The 18013-nt window shown below is 42.7% G+C and overlaps 1 protein-coding gene and 1 long non-coding RNA gene across 6 annotated transcripts in view; one reads left to right on the forward strand and one right to left on the reverse strand.

Annotated features, from left to right (window-relative positions):
- The window catches only part of LOC138749066 (uncharacterized), a 33049-nt gene extending 20099 nt beyond the window's left edge, over window positions 1–12950 (forward strand). The window contains exons 4-6 of the long non-coding RNA XR_011348386.1: window positions 10491–10544; window positions 10702–10829; window positions 12599–12950. This is a non-coding gene — a long non-coding RNA (uncharacterized lncRNA). The remainder of the gene's footprint in view (window positions 1–10490; window positions 10545–10701; window positions 10830–12598) is intronic.
- The window catches only part of podxl (podocalyxin-like), a 230836-nt gene that overhangs the window by 23462 nt on the left and 189361 nt on the right, over window positions 1–18013 (reverse strand). For all 5 annotated transcript variants that reach the window (XM_069910129.1, XM_069910128.1, XM_069910130.1 and 2 more), the window contains one exon: window positions 13844–13909. In XM_069910129.1, the coding sequence (XP_069766230.1) occupies window positions 13844–13909 (66 nt within the window). The remainder of the gene's footprint in view (window positions 1–13843; window positions 13910–18013) is intronic.

Genomic DNA, 18013 nt, shown 5'->3' on the forward strand with positions numbered 1-18013 from the left:
CCACCCTCCTGTAAAATACCTTGGGAAAATACTAACACCGTAAAGAGTGTAAATCCAGTTTTTGTTGTGAATAAAAACAAGTTTTCCATGAGTTTAAATAATTTAAACTCAAACCAGTAGCTGACGGGATGGCGGCATCTTGCCATGTCAGTAAGTGTGAGTACTGCAGTTTGGAATGCATGCTGCAGAGAGAACCCCATACAACCCTGAGATTCTTTTTCCTGCAGGTGAGGCAGAAATGACCACTTACTGGTAATGCAAAAAAAAGTGCTGAACAAAGAAATGTAAACAAACAGTGCAATCAATAAAGTGCAAAAGAGTCCTTAAATGAGTTCCTGATTGAGTTTGTTGTTGAGGAGTCTGATGGTGGAGGGGGAGCACCTGTTCCTGAACCTGGTGGTGCAAATTTTGTGGCACCGATACCTGATAGCAGCAGCGAGGACAGAGCGTGTGCTGGGTGGTGTGGATCCTTGATGATTGCTGCTGCTCTCTGACAGCAGCGTTCCCTGTAGATGTTCTCATTGGTGGGGAGGGTTTTGTCTGTGATGACCTGGGCTGAGGCCACTACCTTTTGCAGGGGTTCCTGGGTGTAATGTTGCTGACCCCCAACTTCTATCTCCTCTTCTCTTAAAAGGAAAGGTGCATTTATATCCAAATACAATCTGCTGGTGGGTGAAGCACCAAAAGCAGGTTCACCTGAAATCTCTTGAAAACCGCAAGTGTTGGAATCTTGAGTGAACAAGGAAGGACTCATCTGGAGGAACTCAGTCAAAGCTCAAACTCCTGGTTGTTGGCCATTTTAATTCCCCTCACCATTCCCACACAAACCTGTCTGCCCTCAGCCTCGTCCTTTGCCAGGGTGAGGCTGAACAGGAACTTGAGGAGCAGCATATCATATTCCTCTTGGACAGCCTTAAACCTATCAGCACGAACACTACATTCTCCAATTTTAGGTAATCATCCTCTATCTGGTGCCACCATTTTACCGGTTTATTTTCTCACATTTCTCTCTCACCTTTCACCACCTCCACCCCAAGGGGGTTTCCTCCCATACCCGTCTCTTCCTCCCCTACCTTTCTCTGTCCTTTAAGAATGTGACTGAGCCAAAAATATTTCCACAGTTTAAAAAAAGCAAGAGAGTAGATTTACACCACACCCAGTATATTAAAAGGTGAGTTCACCTACTCTTTCTGGGTCTATCTGTTGATCATTTCAATGAAGTAACGGCCAGAGACACTTTCTCTGTTGGGGAAATTTACTCTGACACTCCACTACTGATTTCATAATTAATTTCTCCTCTGTCCACATCATTTCATGGGATGGGCAATAAATCACAGCCTGTCAGTGACCCACCCATCCTGTGACTGAGTGCAAACTGACGATTAGACGGGGAAAAGTGCAATAATAGAACAGGATATTTTAGATCTCATGAAAGTACAATCATGAAGGAGACAAGTGTCTGAGACCAGAGGACTTAAAGGTCGAAGAGGTTTACAGAAAGAATTTTGTTTCCACCCATCAGGAGTCTGGAATGCACTGATAGAACCGGGTAACGCAGGCAGGTATCCTCACAATATTTATGAAGACTCCAAATGAGCAAGGCTTCAATGTCTACAGTCCAAGGGCTTGGACATGGACAAGGATAAATGTAAAAACACCATGCTGGAGAAACTCAGCAGATCAAACTGTACTTCATATAGCAAAGATAAAGATACCTAACCAACTTTTCAGGCTTGAACGCTTCAAGGTAAGATGAAGGTACCGTTTCAAAGGGCTCAAGCCTAAAACGTTGAGCTGCTGAGTTTCTCCAGCGTTGTGTTTTTACTTCAACCACGGTGTCTGGAGACTTTTATGTTCTACTGCAAAACTGTGAATTCTCTTCCAGGTTTGCCTACCCTGAAGAAGTTCTCCTTTGCTCTCTGAAGGGAGTTATTTAGGGTTCTCTCATCTGTAATCCATGCTGCTATCAAGCTTCATGACCATGTACTCGCTACATACCTTGATGAAGGGCTCAAATCCGAAACATTTACACAATAATGTTCAACAAGTTAAATCACTGACTACATTTCAAATAACAGTAAATATTACAGGTTTTGTAAGGCTGGTAAAATTCACAAATAAATTACGAGGCTAGAATGATCATGTATGACGACTGAAGCAGAAATTTGATGCAGCCTTGTATAATCCCGGGAACGTTATCGCAGCTTTTAAAATTTCTGCATTCCTGTAAATGCTGATCAAGGAATGTTTCAGTACAACCTCCCACAAAATGTAATTAACCCCTAATCTGTCAAAAAAAACTACAAAAGCTGGAGTGATGACTTCCAACTGGTCTTGGTTCCAAACAATGACCTCAGGTTCTTGCCTGGAACTCATGAATACATGGATGTGATTAAGTGTAGCTGGTAACTTAATATGGAAAAATAAGCGTAAAAATATTTAATTTACACATTCAGAAATGGAGAGCGCTTCTTTCCCACAGTGACAAAAATCCAAGACAAACGTCCTGCAATGAACTGAGAACAGAGTAAAATCCAGCCATGCTGTAATCAGACAATGCCCTAAGAGAGTGTTAGCAAGAGACTGACACGCTATCTGGAACTTAATTAAGTCACACAGTTCTTTCACTGTACATTTTCCAAGTAAATATAGTAACCTTTTCCTTGACTGCAAACTGGGTAATCCTGAGATATTTTATACAAGGCCTAAATGGTGGATTTCAAGCCTTGGCATGAAATTTCAAGATTATTTTATCGACGTGTAATAAAACAGAAAATGTGATATTACACAAAATTTCCTTTTGTCTACTATAAGGCAGAAAGAAATTGGCTACAAGCAGAAATTGCCCGATGCTCCTTACCCCTGACAGCCTTGAAAGAGAAGCAACACAGAGTTTTGTCTCCCCACTCCCCAACTCGCACTCCCCAGAGTCACTGAATGCCAATGGATTCACCTCCAGCACTCACACAGCCTTCAGTCCAAACTATCGACAACCTGTGCTCCAGACGCATACCCTCAGCACTCTCTCGCAACTCAGTTCCGATACCTGCTTCCTCCTCGACCAGTCTCCAGCGGTCTGCAGCCTGATGTGAGTCCTTAGACCGCAAGTCGCCCACAGCCTGCATGGGTTCCTCACCTCGAGTCACCAACAGCTCACCTGTATGTTCTTCAACGTCACTGGTCTACCGACATGGTCACCATCCACGTGGTCGTCTCCTCTGCCTCTCCTTCAACAGACACCATTTCCATTTGGCCTCTCCGGATGGAGGCTGGCTTCCTTCCACTCCTGAGAGTTTGGGATCGCTGACAAGTCCAGTGCAAGTTTGGCAAGACACTGGTGGGGAAGAGGGTGCTTGGCTAGATGGGGTTTGTTGCACAGATTCTGCACTCCTGCCACCATTTTTAATTGCCTGTTCACCAAGTGCTCCCCTTTCCTTTCTCCCTTTGAGGTGTACATCTCATGGTGGTGAAGCTGGGCTAAACTGTCCAACTTTCAATTCAACTGTGACAAGAGCATTCCAATCCATCCCTCCAACCACTGGTTATAAAATTGGGTCAATGTGCCACTAGTGATGCAAGGAATTGGATAAAGCAGCCCACTATTGACTTGGCCTGTGTCTCTCCATCCTTTCTCATTGTTAAGGTTGCCTGGAAGCTCCAGATTACAAATTCACCATAGATAATCCTGACTGCATTATGCACAGCCTCTACCTTACTTTGTGATTGGGCAAGTAATGCGTGAGCTTCATTAGTTATCTGTGGCAATATTTTCCCAAGAAACTGAAAGGAAATGCTGTCAAGAGTTTGATGGCAGGAGATGCTTCTTCACACAAAATGCAGCAGAATTTTAGAAAACACCCTTCAAAACGTTATCCAGTCTGGGGGCTGTTGGTTTTTCTCCCCCCAATGGCAGAGCAGGCGGAAGAGGAGACATCTCCCAATGGCTGCAAAGGCGGATGAGGATGCCCAACAACGGGTGGGGAGGCTTGCAAGCACGACGCAAGAACTGCTGTGGACCCACAACACTTAGGGACTTCTAACTAGCGCACGAAGCCTGGATTCGGCGGACTGTGCGGAAGAAACCATCACTAGTTCAAAGGGCAGAAAGGCGATTCTCAGAAATGCGTCATGGAGCGCTAAGAGGGCACGGTGAGACACACAAAGAACACTGCTGGCCATCCAATGCATCATTACCTGTCTTGACTATGCCTCGCCACTGGGTCCAAATAGGCCGGGGCGAGAGGATAAGGCTGAAGACCTGCGCAACTCTCCCTCACTTTAATCCAAGTCAAGTGCAAGTCATGACTTCAAAGGATTGACCTCACCAGTCACCTCTGGACCCACAGCCACCAATCTTCTATTTGACTTTGAAGCCATGGTCATCTTTGACTACGAAGGACGAACAACAACAAGGTTTTTTTCCTACGCACTGAGATTATTTGGGAGGTCCAGTCAGAACCATTTACACAATAAATAATGTTTCACAGTATTCTTCTGGTGGAAGAATTCTGAGGCTGTAAACATTCACAGGAGAAATTCTCCTTTTCACACTGAGCTGAATACTATACCAGACTGGCACCTAGCATGCATTTACCTCTGGTGACTTTGACCGTACCCTCCAATTTAACAAATTGTAGAGGGTCATGTGGCCTCTTCGTCTGGAACCTGGTGGGAATGGGGTTGCAGAAGGTCACGTGAAATGAGGTGGGAAGCCATTGGCACCCTCTCGCATCTTGGTTCCAATACCTGCTACCTCTTCAGCCAGTCTATGGCAGTTTGCAGCCTGATGCGAGTCCTTTGACAGTGAGTGGACCACAGCCTGCATGGGTTCCTCACCTTGAGTCACCCATTAACATTTCCTCAACACTAGGAGATATCTCCATTCTGTAGAGCAAAATGCAACCTCTTACGCCAGGTAGTGAGTACTGGCGCATTATGGGAATATTAATGATGCATGCTAACTGAATCCAAGGTTCAGTTGTTGTTCTTCTTTTCCAAAGAGCAACCTCCCAGCTGTAATGTTAGGTGTGCATGCTCAGTTAATTTTTAATTTGGATATACAGCACGGTAACAGGCCCTTCTGGCCCACGAGCCCATGCCATCGAAATACACACATGGGACAAAGTAACCTCGTAAACCCACGTCTTTGGAATGTGGGAGGAAACCCACACAGATACAGGGCAACTCCTGGCAAACAGCAGTGGTTTTGAACCCAAGTTGCTGATGCTATAACAGGGTAGCTGTGTTCTGGGAAAGAAGGTGGAGGGAAAGGTGGGTGTGTGTGTGTGGGGTGGGGGTTCAGGATGAGAAGAACTGCTGGTAACATTACAAAAAAAACTCTCTTGCTGCTTCATGCTAAGGCATTATCTCAGAAAACAAATCAACTGTGTATGACGTAACTAATTCGACATCTGATTGATGGTCACATTTACCTCTGCCTGGAAAAAGGTTGCGGGGGAAGCTGACAAGTGCCAGTTAAAGTGCTTGGTGACAGGTTGCACAAGGCAGAAGATACAGAAGGCCTGTCAAAATGGTGAATGAAGCAAAGCCTGGACTATATACAATTATCCCGATCCAGACAAATTACCCGAAGGTATTCACATCTGGTTGATGTAAACCTCTGTAATCTAATTAATTCTGGGGGATGTGCAAGGGCTTCTGCTCTATAGAGTCAGTTGATTCTTCACAGCAATAAGGATTGGGATCTATGCAGGATAAATTTATAGTGCTGTTTGGCACAGTTGATGGTTAAAATAAGCAAGAATAGCGATTGCTTTTGATGACTTAATTGAATCAAAATTTCCAAAGACACTTCACCAAAGTGTTATCAGAAAAAACTTGAAAATTAAAAACTGATCATTTGGAGCTGGAGATGTAACCGATCCAGACACAATGGGCTTCCTCGTGTTAGAGCTGCCACATTTGGTCATGGCGTGTGAGATTCCCATTGAGAACCTTCTTGCATGTTGCCATGGCAAGGTTAGTGTCTGGCTGATGGTATGTGTGACTTTTGTGTTGCACTCAACCAGAAGCCCTGATGTAAATGTCAAGGGGAGGCGGAGAACATGCAGTTGCTACCCAACGTCTTCACCAGGACTATGCAGCCTGGGTTCTACCAACTCCTGGAAATGGTAACTGCCGAAGTAAAAAAACGTGATGGATTGGAGTTAATAGTTTTAGCAGAGCAAGGCTGATTGTGAAAAGTTGCCATTCAATTTTAAATTCTCTATCTCCTGGTGCAATCTGAACTTGCATTAGTCGTAAATAAGCAATCTCTACGAACTCCTGCAAAGGAACAGAAGCAGCAGAACACTGTAATCCACAAGAATCCTGCCTCACTGCTCCTGTGTCTTTTCCAACTGCCCGATCACCATGAACCTTGATCCCCTTACCACCCAAAAAGTGATCACTCAGTTACCACGTGAGCATGCTCAGCCCACAAGGACAGGATTACAACACTGTGATCAAGTAACTGCTCCTCAGCTCAGTCTGAAAACACTGACTCCCTTGCCCTCGCTTCTGCTTGGAATTTATCCCTTAGCGTAAAGCCCTGAAAAAGGTATGGACACAGCCCAGGACGTCACAAGCAACCATCGGGAATGTCTATGGGAGACACTGCCATCGGAGAGCAGCAGCAATCGTCAAGGATCCACACCACTCAGCATATGCTCTGTTCTTGCTGCTGCCATCAGAAAAGAGGTATCGGTGCCACAAGACTTGCATCACCAGGTTCAGGAACAGTTGCTACCCCTCCACCATCAGACTCCTCGACAACAAACTCATTCAGGGGCTTTGCACGGATTTTATTTTTCTCATCTCTGCATTAACCATATAACCATTTACAGGACAGAAATAGGCCAGTTTGGCCCTACCAGTCTGTGACAAACATCTCTCACCTAGTCCAACTGACCTGTATTGGCCCCTAACCCTCCACACCTCTCCCGTCCATATACCTATCTTGAATATTAACATCGATCTCGCTTCTATCACCACTGCTGGAAGTTCATTCCACACCCCCACAAAGTTCTGCATGAAGAAATGCCCCCTTAGGTTTCCCTTAAACTTTTTCCCCTTTTACTCCCAATCCAGGCCTCTTGTTTGAATTTCCCCTCCACTCTTAGTGGACAAAGCCTATCCACATTGACTCTATCTGTTCCCCTTATAATTTTGAATATCTCTATCTACCCCTCAACCTTCTACGCTCCAGGGAATAAACTCCCAGCCTGTTCAACCTTTCCCTGTAACTTAAACTCTAGCAACATTCTCGTAAACCTCCTCTACACTCTCTCGATACTGTTTATATCCTTCCTGTAATTCGGTGACAAAAACTACACACAATATTCCAAAGTTGGCCTCACCAATGCCTTATACAATTTTAACATAACATCCCAACTCCTGTATTCTATACTCTGATTTATGAAAGCCAACATACTAAATGCCTTCTTCACCACCCTATCCACATGTGATTTAACTTTCAGGGAATTATGTACCATGACTCCTAATTCCCTTTGTTCCAATGCCCTCCTCGATTGTCCACCATTTAACATGTATGTCATATTTTGATTAGTCCTACCAAACTCCATCTGCCATCTTTCAGCCCACTTTTCTAACTGTCCTATATCACCCTGTAAATTTTGACAATCTTCCTCAACACCACCCTTTGTATCATCTGCAAATTTACTAATCTAATTTGCTACCCTATCATCTAGATCATTAATATATATGACAAACAGCAGTGGTCTCGGTACAGATCCACTCGACACCGGCCTCCAATTCAACAAACAATTTTCCACCACTACTCTCTGGCATCTCCCATCCAACCATTGTTAAATCAATTTCACTACTACATCATTAATATATAGGAACATAGGAAGTAGGAACAGGAGTAGGCCAAAAATGGCCCATCGAGCCTGCTCCACCATTCAATACGAGCATGGCTGATCTAATTTATGACCTAACTCCACCTACCTGCTTTCTCCCCATATCCCCTAATTCCTCTATCATGTAAAAATTTATCTAACCGAATTTTAAATATGTTTAATGAGGCAGCCTCAACCACTTCCCTGGATAGAGAATTCCAAACATTCACTACTCTCTGGGAAAAACTATTTTTCCTCATCTCTGTCCTAAATCTACTCCCCCGAATCTTGAGACCGTGTCCTCTCGTTTTAGTTTCCCCGGCCAGCTCAAAACATCTTCCTACATCTATCCTATCCATACCCTATATGTTTCTATAAGATCTCCTCTCATTCTTCTGAACTCGAGCGAATACAATCCTAGACGATTTAATCTTTCATCAAAAGTCAACCCCTTCATCCCAGGGATCAACCTAGTAAACCTCCTCTGGACCGTCTCCAAAGCCAGTATATCCTTCCTCAAATATGGAGACCAGAACTGGACACAGTACTCCAGGTGCGGTCTCACCAGTACCTTATACAGTTGCAACATTACCTCCCTACTCCTGAATTCAATTCCTCTAGCGATGAAGGCCAACATTAGGGAGCATTACCTAATGCTTCCACCTTCCTTGCTAACATCTTATGGGGAACCTTATCAAAAGCCTTACTAAAGTCCAAATAGACAACATCTACTGCCTTCCCCTCATCAATCTTTTTAGTTATCTCCTCAAAAAACTCTATCTGTCAGAATCAATCCCTGTCTTTCCCATTAATTTACCCATCACTGACATCAGACGTCCAGGTCTATAATTACCAGGTTAACTTTTGGATTTTTTTTTTGAACAGTGGAACAACATGAGCCACACTCCAATCCTCTGGCACTTCTTCTGTGGCCAGTGACACTTTAAATATTTCTGTCATTGCCTCCACTATTTGTTCACTAACTTCCCACAGGGTCCTAGGGAATATTTTGTCAGGACCTGGAGATTTATCCACACTACCCCCTCATTAATTCTTATATTATCCATGAGTTCCATACCATATTTCTTCACTTCACCTGGCTCAATATTCTTTTCCTTAGTGAATACTGAAGAAAAAAAATTTTAAAATTTCACCCATCTCCTCTGCTCTCTCACAGAGCCTACCCCCCCCCCCCCCCCCCATCATATTCAAGGGGTCCAATTTTATCCCTCACTATTCTTTTACTTTTAATGTACCTATAGAAACCCTCTGGATTAATTTTTACTTTGTCTGCCAAAGCAGCTTCATATCTCCTTTTAGCCTTTCTAATTTCCTCCTTAAGATTTTGTTTTACACTCCTTATCTTTTTCAAGCAGTTCATCCCTTCCTTGCTGTTTATACTTGTTGTTCACAACCCTCTTCCTCCAAACCAAGTTCCCAATATCTTTTGAAAACCAAGGGTCCCTACAAGTTTCTAACCTTTCCTTTTATCCTCATGGAGACATACCAACTCTGCCCTCTCAGAACTTCTCCTTTGAATATCCTCCATTTATCAGCTACATTCTTCCCTGAAAATAACATCCCAATCCACACCCTCCAAATTTGCTTTCTTCCAATCAAGAATTTCAACCTTTGGCCCACCTCCATTCTTTTCCATTACTAGCCTAAAACTAATAGTATTGTGATCACTAGACCCAAACTGATCCCCAACACAAACCTCTGTCACCTAACCTATCTTGTTCCCTAATAGGAGATCCAATAGTGCCTCCTCTCGAGTCGGTTCTTCTACATATTGCACAGTTGTTTACATTTGTTTGCATGTGTATAGTTTTTTGCATTACCAATAAGTAGTAATTTTGCCATGCCCGCAGAAAGAATCTCAGGATTGTGTGTGATTTCATGTATGTATTCTGACGATATATCTGAAATCTATTGAGTGGAATGTATTCCACTAATCCTTCTGAGAATATTGAGGAAATGGTCAGTCACCTTCTCGGACAATCCACTACAATTCTCCAGGAGGTAATCTGGTGTATCTATGTTGTACCTATTCCAAGGCAAATCCATCCATCCTTGGTAGTTGTGCAATGCTTGGCTTCTGTTTTGTCTAGGGATGGTCACGTGACCTCTCCATCAGGCAAGAGATCAGAAGTGACCTTGCCTGCCAATCAGTATTAGATTTACCCACTATGAGGCTGATGTATGATTGGTCCTCCAGGTGGCAATCAATGGTTAAATGAGGTTGATACGATTGGCCCTCACAGGCCACGCGGACAGGCCCTACATTAAAAAAGACTCTCTCTCTTTCTCTTCCCCCATCACCCTCCCCTTTTGCTGCTCTCGAGACCATTGCTGAGCTCCAGGCAATGGTCCCATCCCAGATCTCGAGTCACAGGGACACCGGCAACCAGGTTCATGTGTATGTACTCATTGGATACTTGGTGGTGGGTACCGTAGTTTAACCCTCATTTAATTACTTGGTATACCATCCCTGTGGTTAGTGGGTATTGTAGGTTTAACACTCATTTAGTTACTAGGTATACGTATACAGTCCCTGTGGGTGGTGGGTACTATAGGTTTCACCATTGTTTTGTGACTCAGTCAAACCCAAGGAGACTAATCTTTTTTCAGGTTCATGATCATCTAGGGAGCAATCTGACCCTGACATCATTTTCCCCTTAAAGGGTAAGTTCAAGTACATTTTTTGGTCTAATATTTTTGCACTGTTCCAGCTAATAAGAACTCAGTTTCTATGTACCCTATTTGCATTGACTTCACCCCATTTATTTCTATCTAAACATCTGTGGGCTGCAGATGACTGGAATCTAAATTCAATCTGCAGGAGGAACTCGGGGGAGAAAAAGAATGATCAACCTTTCAAGCTGAAATCCATGAACAGCTTGACCTGCTGAGTTCCTTCAGCAGAAGGTGTTATTCTGCAGCCGAGTTTATTATCATCTGATTACACAGGTACAACCCAATGAAACAACATTCTCCGGTCCTTGGTGCAAAACATGCAGACACACAATCCGACATAACACACATACAGTCAAACAATACATATGCAGGACAAGTATTCATATATACCTAATAAATAAATAAATTTTGTTTCTTGAGGATGAGAATCTCAGAGGGTGAGTGTGAGCAGTTCCTTTGGTCATTCAGCATTCTCACTGCCTATGGGAAGAATCTGTTCCTCAGCCTGGTGGTGCTGGATCTGATCCTCCTGTATCTCTTCGCTGACGGGAGCAGCTGAAAGATGCTGCGTGTGGGGTGGAAGGGGTCCGCAGTGATTTTGTGCGTCCTCTTCAGATAATGATCCTGGTAGATCAAGAGGAAAGATTTAAAAGGGCACCTCCCCCCCCCCACTGAGGGTGGTGGGCATGTGAATCAAGCTAACATAGGCAGTGGTGATGGTGGGTACAGCGTGAAACACAAGAAACAGGAGCTGGGATAGGCCACCAAGCTTGTCCAGCTTGCTCTGCCAAGCAGTTTAAAAGGCATTTAGACAGGTATAAGGGGAGGGATGCAGGCAAATGAGACTGGCGTGGGTTGATAACTTGGTCAGCAAGGAAAAGTTGGGCTGAAGTAAAATAATTGTAGTAAAGTATTTTTCGGAGGAGGAGGAGATGTGACAATTAGAAACACAGCTGTCCAGGACAAGCCCGTGGGTTTTTGATTAAATGCAAAAACTGCAAAATTCTCTATATGGATGTAGGTAAATCATTCAATTTAGAGACTGACACTTTTCTAACTACACTATTTAAAGTTTACCTTGTTACTAGACACTATACAGAAGCACTTTAGCTGCTAATATGCAGCGTGTTAGGTTCATTTATCAGGATCATATTTGCATTGTCCCATTCACTTAATTGGCATTGGACTGACCCTACAGCTGAAAGGTCAGCTGTGGAACTTGCTGGATCTACAGCTATGACAGTGGAGCATTCTGCGACTGCTGACAGACTGCAGCTGCTCCACCAGGATCATGCACCAAGGTGGCTCAAAATTCCACTCCTGGTAATCTTTGACCCCACCCCAAAGCCACCCTCGTAGATTGGAGCTGCTTTATTGTAGTGAAACACAAATGTCTGCAGCCGGTGTGATTGTAGTAAAAAAAAAACACACACACACCAAAACGCTGGAGAAACTCAGCCAGTCCTTTCAGTGTCCGTAGAAGACAAAGGTACATGGCCACGTTTCGGGCCTGAGCCAGTGTAAGCCAGAAGCAGGAAATCTCAATGGGGGAGGAATCCAGACCAACAAAAGGTGTTAATTGGAGGAGGGAAGAATTTATCGTTTGTGCGAAAGGAGATGGAATGAAGAGATAGCGGGGGGAGGGGGGGGGGTTTTTAAACAAACACCAGAGAAGTCAATAGAATGCCATCCGGTTGGAGGGTGCCCAGTCAGAAGATGAGGGGGTGTTCCTCCAATTTATGGATGGTCTGTCTGGCCGTGCATGAGACTATTGTTTATTGTAAATTGGTCTGCTGGTGGCAGAGTATTTGCAGAACCTCAAGCACCGTACAGTAAGACTGCATTCACTCCTGCCTACCGTTCAGAATGCAAAACTGTACAGCACAGGAAAGGGCTCTTCAGCCCATGTGCCTGTCAGACATAACATCCACATCCAACTACAGCTCTGCATCTCGCATCACACATATCCGTCCATTCCCTGCAACCAGCCTCTTAAACCAGAGTGACTAATGTCAATATACATCTCTCTCTTTTGGCTGTAGCTGAAGGACCCTCCCAGGTGGTGGGCTGTTGGTGACTCAAGATGATGAACCAACAGAGGCTGTGTCTGCTGGAGACTGTCTAAAGGGGTACCGGGTATCAGAATGGAGAAGCGAGAAGGTGCCAAGGGCGCTGAAGGGTTCCTAAGCATGTTGGTGGTTCAGATCAAGAGCTTGGGTTGCCAGTGGTTTGGACTGGCCACCTGTGTGGCAAGAGGCGATTCCAGGGACACTTGGTGACTCTGGGAGATCTCTCTTTTGATTCTCTTTCTCTGACTGTAAGAGGTGCTTCAAGCAATTTCTGCAGATGGCAAATCTGTCTGCCTTAGTGCAGACAAAGGGCAATTTTGTGTAAAATGACACTTATTATATGAAAATAAATTGAATCTTAATCTTTACTGTAAGAGAAGTCTGCTCCACAAACGTACACCGATTAACATTCTCCTGAAGAAGGGCTCAGATCCAATCATTGAATGCACTTCTGTATCCTGCACAAGACCCTAGCATCTGCAGATTTTCTTGTTTATCATTATTTATCATGATTAACCATCCAGAGTCCTCTCCTCCTGCAGCTCCCCATTAACAGAGATAATAATAATAAAAAGAATATAATCAGAAACTATTACATTTTCTTCCCAATCACAGTTTTCTCTTTCCGGTCGGCCTAGACAACCATTGGTTAAAGACAGCGAGGTTCCTAGATGTTAACCTGGAATCCTCTATGTGCAATCTATATGATGTCAATGTGAACTGCACAGTGAAGATCAATAGCGAGCCATGAACATCTGCTACCGTCTGCCTCGATTTCAAGTCATTCACAGCCTGGCTGTCATCTCCACTAACCACATTTAGCAAAAGATTCCCTTTGGTTACAAAATTACAATTGGTTAAAATTCAGAACTGTTGCCAAGTACCAAGTGAAATGAGGTTTGAAAGTTCACGGGAACAAACTCATTCTGCCCATCATTCTATAAACCATTTGTTCCTTTATTTCCCCCAATAACTCTGCAAAAACTCTTTACAAATTTACGCCTGACACGGATTAGATCTTACCCTCCCCACCCCCACCTTGGTTTCGATGGTTTAACCAGAGTACATTTCTTATCTCTGATGACTTTGGCTTCTGCTACTGGGGAGTTTTTTTTTGCAATGACATCTGATTCATAGCGATCTACTCTGATAGTGAATCCATTGCATTGGTGGACTGATTGGATCTTGTTAATCCAAGGTGTTCATTGAGTTACTTACACAGTCCATGCTTTTCATTACTATCAGGGAGTAGTTTTGGTTCCTGGAATCAGCCACGCAGTATGCCTGGGTAAAGAGAGAAAGACACGACGGTCAGAGCTGGGCCCATTGAGAGGAACAGGATATGGCAGCACTTTTCATGACCACGTCTCAAAGAAACTGAGAGATGCACAAAAGCCCCATTATTGTAGGCAAGAACGTCAAAGGAAATACAAAACTCGCACCTGTAAGGTAAAACATCATGAGATGGGAATGTGTAGGGAGTTACCCTGTACAGGGCAGTAACAAGAAGGGGAGGTGTCCTTGTACTCCTGTTAGGTAAAACATCATGAGATGGGAATGTACAGGGCTGTAACAAGATGTGAATGCATCCTTGTACTTACAAGATAAGAGAGACATTGATGGATTGAGAGGCAGGAAGCTAGCAGGGAAAGGATAGCAACAGTTTTAGTCATTGGACAAGTAATGATATGATGATGTTCTAAGCACATATCCAAGGGTATAAAAAATCACCATTTTGCTGATAACGGCAGAATGCATTCTCCGACTAACATGGTTGGTCGCAAGTGTTACAATCCGGTAATAAAGAACAAAGAACCCTGATTTCGACTCAGCCTGGTGTTTGTCTCACTCATTCATGAACAAAGCAGACCTAACACACCGCAGAAAGGCAAGCAGTAACCCAGTAGATTTTTGCTGTTGATCATTTCGGTAGGAAACCTTGAACTCTGGCCTCCATGTGAACCAAGCAGGCGGCAGAGTTGATTCTGAATTGGATACAAGGCCTTGTGTTCCATGGAAATTTGGAATGGGCAATGAATACTCTCATATCTCCTGCAAGAACTTTTCAGAAATATTTCTGAGGCTTAATTTTTTTCCATTCCCAAGCATGCAGAAATATTTTGTGGCACACTTCCCAGGTTCAGAATCTGGGGAGGGGAAGGAGGCCGGTGATAAATTTCTGAGCAAATTAATAAGGAAGAAGGTGTTTAAACAAAATAGTTGGAAGGCGATGGGAATTTGAGGAAGAATAACAACAAGGTCCTGGTACTGCATTGCAAAAGGGAAAATGATAACCTGATATGTCAGGAATGAACGGAGCAGACAGACAATAAAGCTGTACCTCTTCTTAGATCAGGGAAAATGGTTAAAAAAGCTTAACTGAAGGCTTATTATGTATTCAACATTCATAACGAACAGACAAGTTGGCATCGTGGGAGAATATGAAGTTATTATGAGGTCTGATAGCAAAAGGTTGGGAATTGAAAATTGCAGAATGCGCAACTGACAGAAGAAATAGGTGAAAAGGAGAAGCAATAAAACAACAGCCGTAACATCATGGAGAACAATCGTTAACTGATTCCCAGATGCTGCCTGAGTTGCTAAATTTTTCCAGCATATTTTAAAAATTTAATTTAGACATACAGCACAGTTACAGACCTTTTTGGCCCACAAGCCCATGCCGCCCAATTACACCTAACTGGCCTACAACGGGACGTTTTGAATGGCGAAAGGAAACCAGAGCCCCCGGGGAAAACCCACGCAGACGCGGGGAGAAAGTACAAAGCTCCTTACAGACAGGGCAGAGTTTGAACCCAGATCCCGGTCGCTGGTGCAGTAGCAGCGAGACGCCAACCACTACTCTAACCATGTCACTCTACTTTCTGTGTTTGCTCAAGAGAAAATGGACTGACATCAGGACCAGGAATAATATTAGACATTATTGATAAGCGGGGGGCGTGGCAAGATGGCGTAAGGATCAGACGTGCCTTCCAGTCATCTCCTGACTCTATCTTATTGTTTTGTCTAGAAATGCCCGTTAAAATTCTTTAAAAGTTTAGATAATTTCAGTGCTGTTAATTTAACTTATGATGGTACAATTGGTGGAAAAGAGCCAAAAAAAACGACAACAGATCATCAAAAAAACTACATTTTCCAAAAGTTCAAGTTTTGGAGCCTACCTGCAGGAAAGACACCGGGACTCAGCGTGAAATGGATCCGAGGAGAGAGGTACAGTGTTCGGATGTAGAGCTCTATGTTACATCGGTAGAGCCCCCTAAAGAGGGCACCAAACAGCCTTTAGAACAAAGAGTTACTCAAAGGCATTTGTCAACTGTAGAGGTGGCGCTGCAAACTGCATCTTTCGAGATAGAAGAACCTATACAACTTGATGTACTGGGAGAACTTAATACATTATGGACTGGGGAAAACCCCGGCCAGCGTCCTCCAGTCATTGCTGGAGAGGCTGTGGCTGGGGTTTCCACACGCAGTCATATTACAAGGAAGGCAACCAGAATGAAGGAAGGAACAGAAGATCCTTTGGTTATGCAGAAGAAGCAGGAATCTGTTGAGCCAAAATCTCTTCTAATTGAAAAGATTTTTGTGAATCTTGAATCTAAATTATCTTATACAATGCAGGGATTATCCAAGATTATGACTGAACTTGGTACTAGGTTTAATACTCTGGTGAAAATACATTCTCAACAGATGGCTGAGTTTGGAGCTTTTAAGCTTGAAGTGAGAGATAAATTTAATTTGTGTAAAGAAGATATAGATGAAATACGGGATCAAGTTTTTGATGTGACCAAAATGGTCGAAGACTTACAAACTCAAAATAAAAATTTGGTGAAAAAGATTGATTATTTGGAAAACCAATCCAGACGGAACAATATAAAGATTATTGGTTTGCTGGAAGGTATGGAGGGACCAGACCCAAGAAAATTTTTTAATGAATGGATTCCGCAGGTGCTGGGTCAAGAACATTTTCCGGAAGGTATAATACTGGAACGTGCTCACAGAGCCTTGCATAGAAGACCTATTTCAGGTCAAAGTCCAAGACCTGTTTTGGTTCGTTGCTTGAATTATTATGACAGAGAAATAATTTTACAAGTGGCTATTAGAAATACACAACAGAGAAAATCACCCTTGATGATTCAAAATAATCGAGTTTTCTTCTATGCGGATTTGAGTCAAGAAGTTATGTTCCAACGACGGGAATTCAATCCTGCTAAAGAGTTGTTGTGGAAGAAAGGTTACAAGGCAACCTTTAGATATCCAGCTGTTTTGAAGGTTTTCCAAGATGGTTGCCAACCAAAGTTCTTTGATCCTCCAAAGGAAGCTATTGCATTTGCTCAAGAGCCGCCAATTACTCAGTTTCAACAGAGACATAGTCCACTGCGATCTCTAAGGAGACAAGAGATGGAAGAAAAGAGCCGTGCTCCAAGAAGGAATGGTTGTAATGGTGACTCGGCAGTTGGAGCTGATTAAAAGAAGAGTTGTCCTTTTTTTTCTAATTTTTTTTTAGAAAAAGGGATATTAAATAATGATGATGTTAGTTTAAGATGAAGTGAGAGTTGGGGGAGAGAACTGGATGGGCACTATTTCCTGAAAGTCATCTGCAACGTGTGAGTTATCTCACACCCATTTTTTTTTGGGAGTTACCACATTGTGCGGTTTAGACGGGAGGGGGTATTTTTAACCTCTTACCCGTTTTTTTTTTTCCTTTTTTTGTATTATTAGATTAAAGAGTGAAGGGGTTTTTTTTTGTTTAAATATAAAAAAAAGCATAAGAAAGTATTTGATTGTTTAAAAAACTAAAAGTTGATGTGGTTTATTTTGTAAAGTTTATTCAGTAGATAAGGAATATCTGAAATTTAAATGTGAATGGCATGGATAAGTTTTTTAAATATTTTTTCTTTAACTTTAAGGTGAAAGGAGTGGTAATTCTGGTGTATATTATTTTGCTATTTTAGTTATAGAACAAAGGGAATAATGGTGAAAGTTATAAATTGAATTGTGCAATTTTTAATGAGGCTTGAATTTTGTTTGTGGTTTATGCTCCATTTGTTGAAGATATAGATTTCGTTGTAGATGTGTTTTTATTATTTGGATATCTGAATTTTAACGTAATGATTGGGGATATTTAAATGTGGTATTGGAGCTTTTATTGGATAACTATTTAAGAGTAAAAGGGAAAAATGGTGGAAGAGTACTAAAATTGAATTGTACAATGCTTAATGAGGTTTGAATTTTGTTTTAAGATGTTGGTTTATGTGACTAATATGATGATAGATGTGAAGTTAGTTGATATTTGGTGAAGGTTTATCTCTATAGAGAAAGTTTTTTTTCATCTTTTTTTTCATGCTACAATTTTTTTAAGAATTGATTATT

The sequence above is a fragment of the Narcine bancroftii genome, chromosome 13, assembly GCF_036971445.1.
Source record: "Narcine bancroftii isolate sNarBan1 chromosome 13, sNarBan1.hap1, whole genome shotgun sequence".
Lineage (NCBI taxonomy): Eukaryota > Metazoa > Chordata > Chondrichthyes > Torpediniformes > Narcinidae > Narcine > Narcine bancroftii.